The 10,416-nt window shown below is 43.4% G+C and overlaps 1 protein-coding gene and 1 pseudogene across 1 annotated transcript; both read left to right on the top strand.

Moving 5' to 3' along the window:
• The first annotated feature begins 1,142 nt into the window (after window positions 1–1,142).
• LOC141840172 (UDP-glycosyltransferase CGT-like) lies at window positions 1,143–2,691 on the top strand. Its single transcript, XM_074728077.1, has one exon. The coding sequence runs from the start codon at window positions 1,164–1,166 to the stop codon at window positions 2,556–2,558; it is 1,395 nt and encodes a 464-aa protein (XP_074584178.1). The 5' UTR covers window positions 1,143–1,163; the 3' UTR covers window positions 2,559–2,691.
• A 2,718-nt stretch (window positions 2,692–5,409) lies between these two features.
• LOC141837483 (UDP-glycosyltransferase CGT-like) lies at window positions 5,410–7,139 on the top strand (annotated as a pseudogene).
• Window positions 7,140–10,416: the final 3,277 nt, after the last annotated feature.

Below are 10,416 nucleotides of genomic sequence, written 5' to 3'. Positions count from 1 at the left end.
TGTAATCTCGATTACAAAGGAAATAGTACGGAATCTGATTACATTACAGATTCTATTTTTATCGTATCAAATATACCTTTTCGTTTTATGGCCAAATAAATAAGTTTATTTCTTAAACCATTTAATTTATTATAAGAAAATAAATCTACATTGGCTACGGTGACCTCGTGCTGGGCACGCGGGCTGCCAAGCTATTCCCTTGCGCTTTCGTCCTTGTCGACTTCGGCTTCATCGACGTCGTGCTCGGCGATCCGCTTGCGCACGCGCTGGACTGGCAAGAGGAGGCGCTGCTCGCGGCGGTCGACGTCTGCGGCCGCTGCGCACTTGGCGACGCGCTGTTCCTGATGGACATGCGGAAGCGACGGATGCGGGTGTGGATCAAGGTTGCGCTCGCGCTGACGGTGGTGGTCACTTGCATCGCCTTCGGAGCGGGGGCGGGGGCGGCGTGCGCGCTGGAGGGCCTGTGTTAGGTCGACAACTTCTACCTTACGGTGGCGTCGGTGACGACGATAGGATACGAGGAGGAAGAGTATTATTGGTATTTTATAATAATAAAAATTATATTTCTTACTGAAAATAATGGACACTAAATACTGTAATGTAATCATCTTTTAATCAAAGATTATATACATTCCTTCAATCAAACATAGTAATGTAATCTTGATTACATTACAAACTTGATTACATTACAAACATGATTACATTACGTCCTACCAAAAGTAGCTTACATGTCAATATCAATCGGATTTGAGGGTGGTTATTCGTCTAATTTGTAGTTCAAATTTTAATATTTTCATTTCTATTATTTTTCAAATAATAGAATGGATATTTTAAAAATTCATCTCGTATAAGTTATATTTTGAATTTCTAAATAATAATAAATAAATAAATAAATAAGGTTTTTTAAAAATAATATTATATTTTAGGTGAAATCCAACACCATGGATTTCCGATCCTAAATCCAAGGAATTGGCAATGAATCCGCGCACCCGTTGTTAGTTACAACTACCCGGAAGCTTCGACTCACCGAGACCGTTAGATCTACTTTGTTAGCTGTAACCATCAGCAAGCTTTCGCTCGCCCAACTGCGAAGTTTTATAGTGCCAGCCCATGTGCCGTTGTAGTTGAACCCACCAAACAAGCTCGCCGTCGCCGATCCAACGATGGCCGAGACGCAGCCGTACGGCGACCGCCGTCGAACTCCCCATATCGTCCTCGTCCCAAGCGCCGGGATGGGTCACCTCACCCCCTTCCTGCGCCTGGCGTCCCAGCTCTCCGCCCGCGACTGCCGCGTCTCCCTCTTGACCACCCATCCTACGGTCTCCGCCGCGGAGGCCCGCCACATCGACGCCTTCTTCGCCGCGTTCCCCGACATCCGCCCCCTCGACCTCCACCTCCCACTGCTCGACCCGTCCGAGCTCGACTGCACCGACCCCTTCTTCCTCCGCTTCGAATCCATCCGCCGTTCGGCCCACCTGCTCCCGCGCGTTCTCGCCGACGCCTCGCCGCCCGTTTCCGCCGCGATCGTCGACATCGCGGCGGCGTCCTCCTACCTCCCCGCGGTCGCCGACATGGGAATCCCCGGCTACGTCCTCTTCACCTCCTCCGCGGCGATGCTCGCGCTCTGCGCCTACCTTCCCACCTACCTCGCCACGAAGAGCACTTTCGGCGTCGGCGACATCGACATCCCCGGGGCGGGGAGGGTGCCGAAGTCCAGCCTCCCCGTGCTGCTGCGCGACCCAAACCAGCTCTTCGCGAAGCAATTCCTCGAGAACGGGCAAGCGCTCCCAAAAGCCGACGGCATTTTAGTGAACACCTTCCATGCGTTGGAGCCCGAGGCGCTCGCGGCGCTCAACGAGGGGAAAGTGACGCCCGATCTGCCCCCGGTGTTGGCGATCGGGCCGATCCTACCCGCGATGAGCGGGGAAGGGGAGTCCGTCTCGGCGCCGCTCGCTTGGCTGGATCAGCAGCCGGACAGATCGGTGGTGTACGTGAGCTTTGGGAGTCGGACGGCGATGCCGGCGGAGCAAATAAGGGAGTTAGGGATCGGGCTGGAGAGGAGCGGGTTGAGATTCCTCTGGGTGGTGAAGAGCAAGGTGGTGGATCGGGCGGAGGTGGAAGTGGGATTGGAGGAGCTACTGGGGGAGGAATACCTGACTAAGATCAAGGACAGGGGGATGGTGGTGAAGGATTGGGTAGAACAGGTGGAGATCCTGCGGCACCGGGCGGTGGGATGCTTCGTGAGCCACTGCGGCTGGAACTCAGTGACGGAGGCGGCACTGTATGGGGTGAGGATGCTGGCGTGGCCGATGGGCGGCGACCAGAGGGTGAACGCAGCGGTGGTGGCGCGGGGCGGATTGGGGATTTGGGTGGAAGGGTGGAGCTGGCAGGCAGAAAAGGAGCCAGTAAAGGGGGAGGAGATAAGCGAGCGGTTGAGGGATCTGATGGCCGCGGAGGGCCTGACGGCGTCGGCAGCGACGATGGGAGCCGCGGCGGCAGATGTCGGAGGAACCTCCTATCAGGTGCTAACGCACTTCATCGAGAGGTTATCACTGTAATTGGGTGATGCGAAGAGAAGAGACGACGCGTGGGAGTTCTTGCAAATGACGAAGAAGACGATTGTAATGATCATTCTCTCAAAATTTAAATCCAGGAAGACATCGATTTCTAAATAAAACCAAAAAATATCTATCGATCTTGTTATTCTCCGTTTTTCACCATCAATCAGTAATCAACCCCATGTATAATGATACATATGTGAGTAATAGTATCATATCTATCTACAAGATGTTAATAAGTACGATTGCTAAATTAATTTTCGAACTAACAAAGTCAAAAATTTTACTGTTTTTTAAATACACGAATTGTGGAACACTTTGAGGTGTCAACTCCAGATGTTGAGGCAGTAATAGATGAGCGTACTCGGTTTGAAGATTTTTAGCTAGATACAAACAAATCAAAGACAAAGAAGCTCATATTGCTCTGCGAAATGCATTAATTGATCATATATGAGAACAATATAGTAATTCTGAATGTTAAATTCTCATAATATTGTATTTTTAATTAAGTATTATTGACTGCTTTATATTAGTAATATATTTTATTCTAATTGTGTGTGATTTTTTAAAATATATTTATGTCTGAATAATTATGTAATAAATATTAAAAATAAAAATCATAATAATTATAAATTTAAAAAATTAACTTATTAAATATAAATAAAATATTAATTTTAAATATAATAATTATCATAAATTAATTATTAAATTAAAATATATATCGATAATTAAATTATGAATAAATGAATAAAAATAAATAGAATATTCTAAAGAATATTCCTTTTTGGTGTAAAATGGTGTGAGTGGATTGGAGTTGAAATAGTATTTGGTGTTGAAATTGCACGTGAAAATGATACTAAATTTGGTGATATGGGTTGGAGATGATCTTAATATGTTAGTTGGCATATTTGTGACCGTTTTTGTTCATATGATCATAAACTCCATAATCTATAGTTTGCTTATCTTTTTCTATAACATTAGTCATTTTCCTCTTTTTGCTGGAACCTTAAGAAGCATATACTAGGTGAACACTTTTAGATGTCTTGTACCTCAATTTCTATTCTTTTACAAACATTGAGTTATAAACTCAATTAATGTCCATTATTTTTTTTAGTATTATAAGAAGTATATTAAAAGGAGTGAATTGTGTAAGGAGAGACGTCAAAACAAAATGCACTAACATAATTGGCTCTATTGATGGTTCTTTATCGAATAAAATATACTCGGTGAGATGTGTTATTTCAAGGAATTAATTTAAGTTAGGTCCGTCGGATTGACTTATCTCCCTCAAATAATTTAACAAAGTTAGATTGAAATTTTATCAATCCATCATCAGGGACGGATCCAGGATTTCATATTTGAGGGGGTCATATAATGAAAACGATATACTCATTTGAACAAAAGAATTGCTCAAAGATACATATCAAGGACCTAAGTACAAACTTACATATTCGGCTGAAACTCATCCGATTTACTTCTTCTCTTCGACTCTTTCGGTCTGCCCTTCACACCACTGCCACCGCCGATTGACCCTGTTACCGGCACTGCCCAATCCACCCTTCACTCACCGGCGTCCTCAGCCACCTTGCAGATCGTCAACAATCCAAGCTGAAGTTGTTGCCGCCGCGCCCGACGAAGACACGAAGAAGACGGAGGCGCTATCAGGACCCAACGAAGGCAGACTCGCGATTTCTAGGTTTCCTTATCGGCTTATCGGGTTGGTTTAGGATCCAATAGATCAACAACCCATTAACCCTAAAACTTATTAACCAGTAACCCTAAGGGTTTAATCTAAACACATTAAAGGTTCAACTTGAGCTGGGGGGTCATGGCCCCCCCGGGCCCCTTAATACATCCGCCCCTGTCCATCATCTTACGAACTTAAACGAATCAGCTCATGCGAGTTACAGGTCCAGGCGGACCGATTTATGGTAGGCTCATGTTAACTTGTTGATTGAGAAAAAAATTAAAATTTAAAGTACAATAGAAAATTCAATAGATTCATAATCTATAATCTAAATTTTTAATATTTTTTATTTTTTAATAGGTTCGTGAGTGAACCGATCCATCTAATTCATAATTCATTTTGGATTGAATTAGATTAAAAATTTTCTATCCTGCTCATCTAACAGTCTAACAGTTCCCTCAGCACAAGATCTCAATTCCTCTAGAACCCTTCCCTATATGAATAGGTTGGGCCATGATCTCATTTCAACTGATCTAACCAGGATAACATGGTCATCATCAAGGACTTTGATCCCATTGGAGTTACCATACACTATTGTTTACCAAATTCAGTGCATGGTGGTTTTGGATATCTTCAGTGCGTAGGCGAGGTTGAATCAGGTCACATTTGGTTTTTTTTAAGTGTCAAATTTTAAAATCAATTAATTTTAAAAATGATTTTAATAAATAAATAAATTATCTGTAAATAAATAAATTAAAAAATTGTAATGAGAAGGAGATTACTTCAATTTCATATTCAAGTAATAATTTTGAACATGATGACTAATTTTGAAAGTGATATATCATGTCACAGAGATCAATAATTGAGCAGACATATCATGTCGTGTCATGCAGATCATAATTGAGTTGCCATGAATGTAGTTATTAGTGTTGTCGGGTGGTTCCAATTGATCTTGCAAAACAAATGATTGGCCTGGTCAAATCAAATGAACTAGATGAGTTAGATAGATATAAGTTGGTCGGATTGATTCTCTGAAAGTAATAATATATTTTAGGCGAAATCCAACTAGCCGTTAGCTTCGCCCAACCGCAAAGTTTTATAGTGCCAGCCCATGCGCCATTGTTGTTGACTCCGCCAAACAAGCTCGCGATCTCCGATCCAACGATGGCCGAGATGCAGCCGTACGGCGATCGCCGGCGAACTCCCCATATCGTCATAGTCCCAAGCGCCAGGATGGGTCACCTCAGAGCATCCAACGGTGCGTTAATCGCTGCGCTTGGCTGCATCTGCACGTTAACGCGTTCATGCTTTTGAACCGCCCGCCACTGCCGCGTCAGATGCCCTTGCTGCGCCTCGCGGCCCAGCTCGCCGCCCGCCACCCGCGTCTCCCTTTTAACCCATCCCAAGGTCTCAGCCACAGAGGCCCGCCACGTCGAAGCCTTCTTTGCCGCGTTCCCCGGCGTCCGCCGCCTCGACCTCCATCTCCGACTGCTTGACCCGTCCGAGCTCGACTGTACCGACCCCTTCGTCCGCGTCGAATCCATCCGCCGTTGCCCGTTCGGCGCACCTGCTCCCGCGCGTTCTCGCCGACGCCTCGCCGCCCGTTTCCGCCGCGATCGTCGACGTCGCGGTGGCGTCCTCCTACCTCCCCGCGGTCGCCGAAATGGGCATCCCCGGCTACGTCTACTTCATCTCCTCCGCCGCGATGCTCGCGCTCTGCGCCTACTTTCCCACCTATCTCGCCACGAAGAACACTTTCGAGGTCGGCGACATTGACATCCCCGGGACGGGGAGGGTGCCAAAGTCCAGCGTCCCCGTGCTGCTGCACGACCCAAACCAGCTCTTCACGAAGCAATTCATCGAGAACGGGCAAGCGCTCCCAAAAGCCGTCGGCATTTTAGTGAACACCTTGCATGCGTTGGAGCCCGAGGCGCTCGCGCTCAACGAGGGGAAAGTGACGCCTGATCTGCCCCCGGTGTTAGCGATCGGGCCGATCCTACCCGCGATGAGCGGGGAAGGGGATTCCGTCTCGGGGCCGCTGGCTTGGCTGGATCAGCAGCCGGACAGATCGGTGGTGTACGTGAGCTTTGGCAGCCGGACGGCGATGCCGCCGAAGCAAATAAGGGAGTTAGGGATCGGGCTGGAGAGGAGCGGGTTGAGATTCCTGTGGGCGGTGAACAGCAAGGTGGTGGATCAGGAGGAGGTGGGATTGGAGGAGCTGCTGGGGGAGGAATACTTGGCTAAGATCAAGGACAGAGGGATGGTGGTTAAGGATTGGTTAGAGCAGGCGGAGATCCTGCGGCACCCGGCGGTGGGAGGCTTCATGAGCCACTCCGGCTGGAACTCAGTGACTGAGGCGGCACTGTACGGGGTGAGGATGCTGGCGTGGCCGATGGGCGGCGACCAGAGGGTGAACGCAGCGGCAATGGCGCGGGCCGGATTGGGGATTTGGGTGGAAGGGTGGAGCTGGCAACCAGAAGAGGAGCCAGTAAAGGGGGAGGAGATAAGCGAGCGGTTGAGGGATCTGATGGCTGCGGAGGGGCTGACGGCGTCGGCTGCGACGATGGGAGCCGCGGCGGCAGATGTCGGAGGAACCTCCTACCAAGTGCTAACGGACTTCATCGAGAAGTTATCACTTTAATTGTATTATGATGCGAAGAGAAGCTCTTAAGATTTAAATGAGATTAGTGTTTGTCCGAGTCATTAGTTATGTCCGAGTCGTTCCTTTGTTCTAGTCTTTAGGTAAGTGCTTTCTCACAACTTCTAAATTTGATGTTTGTTTCGCCTTCATTTTGATCGTTCAGGTGATCAGAAGTTTAAATAGTTCTAAACTTCGACGGTGGCGGTTTGTTAAATTGCTCTTATTCTGTGTGGCAAATGATTTTCCACTTCAATGACGTCTGAAAATAATTTTGTGCAACCTGCGATTTCGTGTTTTGATGGTCACTATAACCATTGGAGTATTGAGAATTTTCTATGATCAAAAGAATATTGGTAAATTGTTGTATCTAGAATTCAAGCAATTGATGGTCCCATCCAGGAAACAATTCTTAGCAAAGAAACTTTCAAAGATATTTGGGATTCCACGAAGAAAAAATATCAAGGCTTTGCTAGTGAAGCGTGCACAACTTCAAGCTTTGAGAAGAGATTTTGAGACTCTACAAATGAAGGATGGAGAATCTGTCACCAGTTACTATGCCAGAACTATAGAGATCAACAAAAAAAATGTGATTTCATATTGGGAAGATAGGAGATGTCACAATTGTGGAGAAGATATTGTGTTCTCTGACACCAAATTTGATTATGTTGTGTGTTCTATTGAAGAATCCAAAAACATTGATGCATTTTCTTTTGATGAACTGCAAAGCTCCTTACTGGTCCATGAACAGAAGATGAACCGAAGTTCAACTTCAGAGGAGCAAGCTTTAAAGGCTTTCTATCTCTACTCATTTCTCAAACTTTAGAGGAAGGGGTAGAGGTAGATGTAGAGGTAGAGGAAGAGGAGATCGAGGCAATAGAGATGACAGCAGGTTTTTCGAAGTTGATGATGGTCATTTTCGGGGCAAAGACATAGGATGATATCAACATTTTGAAAAATCAAAGGTAGGGTGTTTTAGATGTCATAAATTTGGATATTATCGTTATGAATGTTATACTAAACTACCTGAAGACAAAGAAAAGGAAGCGCAAGTGAATTTTGCCGAAAAGCAAGAAGTGGAAACTTTGCTAATGGCTGTTCAAGCTAATCAGGAACCTGAGTCTGACGTTTGGTACGTGGATACGAGCTGCAGTAATCACATGTGTGAAAGTAAGTCTTCTTTTTCTTATTTAAATGAAGGCTTTCATTATACAGTAAATTTTGATGATTGTTCTACTGTGAAAGTGATGCGAAAGGATAATATAAAGATAAGAACCAAGAATGGTTCTGTAGATCCTGACTTGAAAAGTAATTTGTTAAGTGTTGGTAAGTTGCATGAAAAGAATTATGTGATCACTATTCAAAAGGGTGCTTGTGAGATTTATGATCCCACAAGATGAGAGCCATTGCTATTGTGAAAATGAATTCAAACAGGTTGTTTCCATTGAAGATTACAAGTGTGCAATCTTGTTTGGTAGATAAGGTAAGAGATCCTTCTTCGTTGTGGCATTTTCGTTATGACCACTTGAGTTTTGGTGGATTGAAGATCCTCCAGCAAAAAATATAGTGACAAGTCTTCCTCATATTAGTATTCCTTCCCAAGTTTGTGAAGAATGTGTTGTTGGTAAACAACATTGTTCTCAATTTCCTCAGGGGAAATTATGGCGAGCAAAAAATGTTTTGGAGCTAATTCATTCCGATATATGCGGCCCGATAACACCATGTTCTAATGGAGGTAAAAGATACTGATTATACTTGAAAAATTTGGGTTTATTTTTTACATGAAAAATCAAAAACATTTTGTGCATTTCAGAGTTTCAAGGCTTATGTAGAAAATGAAACAGGAAATGCCATTAAGACCCTCTGAAAATATCATGGTGGAGAATATTGCTGAACCAAATTTGAAGGTTTTTGTGAAGTTTATGACATTCAAAAAGAGCTGACAGCTGCTTATACACCCCAATAAAATGGTGTATCAGAGAGAAAAAATAGAACTATTCTTAATATGGTGAGAAGCATGTTGACAAAAGAGAGGATTTCAAAAACTTTTTAGTCTAAAGCAGTAAATTAGAGTGTTCACATCTTGAACAGAAGTCCTACACTTGCTATTCAAAATATGACACCAGAGGAAGCTTAGAGTGGAAGGAAACCAACTGTATATTATTTTAAAATTTTTGGTTGCATCGCCTATGCACATATCCCGGATGAGAAAAGGAGGAAACTTGATGATAAGAGGGAAAGGTGTGTCTTTCTTGGTGTTAGTGAAGTATCCAAAGTGTATAAATTGTTTAATCCACAAACTAAAAAGATTGTGTCGAGATATTATCTTTGATGAGTAAAACAATTGGGATTGAAATAGGCAGCAACCGACTCAAGTTCTTTTTGACAATTATTCTGAAAGAGAGCCAACATCAGCAGTCCTTATGCCTGAAAATTCATCAGAAGTTAGTCCAACAACTGCTGAAATTTTGCCAACAATAGCAGAAGCTACTGATACAGCAGCTCAATCTCTTCGTCGAATTCGAAGAAGACCTGCATGGATGAAAGACTATGAGGTAACAGAATTGAAGATCCAATCACTTATTTTGCTTTATTTTCATATTATGATCCTACAAACTTTGAAAGTGTCATCAAAGATGCAAAATGGCGTAAGGTGATGAATGATGAAATTGAAGTCATTGAAAGAAACGATACTTGGGAGTTGACTGATCTTCCGAAAGGGCACAAAACCATTGGTGTAAAGTGGGTCTTCAAAATAAAGCTAAAAGAAAATGATGAAGTTGACAAGTATAAGACGCGTTTAGTAGCTAAGGGATATAAGAGTATGAGATTGATTGTACAGAACTTTTTGCTTCCATTGTAAAATATGACACAATCAGATTGATGGTTGCATTGGTGGCACAGAACTCGTAGTCTATTTACCAGTTAGATGCCAAATCGACATTCTTATATGGAAACTTGGAGGAAAAGGTATTTGTAGAACAACCCCTTGGTCATATTAAGAGTATATAGATTAAAGAAAGTTCTCTATGAATTAAAACAAGTTCCACGAGCTTGGTATAGTCACATTGAGACTTATTTTTTAAAAGAAGGCTTTCACAAATGTCCATATGAGCACACACTCTTTGTTAAAATTGAAGGTAAGAGAAAATTGCTCATTGTCTGCTTATATGTAGACAATCTTATATTTACTAGAACTGATGATGTCATATTTCAAGAATTCAAGAAATCTTTGATGGTTGAATTTGAAATGTCTTATCTTGATATGATGCATTACTTCTTTGGCATAGAAGTAGTGCAATCAGCTAATGGAATCTTTATTTCCCAAAAGAAGTATGTGCAAGAAATTTTGACAGGTTTCAAATGAAGGATTGCAATCCTATAAACACTCCAACTGAGTTTGGCTTGAAGTTAAATAAGGATCATGAAGGGAAGAAGGTGGATGGTACAATTTATAAGCAAATTGTTAGCAGTTTGATGTATTTAACTACGACAAAGCCAGACATGATGTATCCTGTGAGTTTAATAAGTAG

Source organism: Curcuma longa, chromosome 11, assembly GCF_044706935.1.
Source record: "Curcuma longa cultivar G26 ecotype Majalengka, Jawa Barat chromosome 11, ITB_CL_G26_1.1, whole genome shotgun sequence".
In the NCBI taxonomy this organism is placed as follows: domain Eukaryota; kingdom Viridiplantae; phylum Streptophyta; class Magnoliopsida; order Zingiberales; family Zingiberaceae; genus Curcuma; species Curcuma longa.
The sequence above is the reverse complement of the archived record's forward strand: the minus strand, read 5'-3'. Positions and strand labels throughout refer to the sequence as shown.

What these genes read in the sequence shown, in the direction of transcription:
- LOC141840172 (XM_074728077.1), top strand. Translation starts at nt 1,164, where the DNA reads ATGGCCGAGACGCAGCCGTACGGCGACCGCCGTCGAACTCCCCATATC.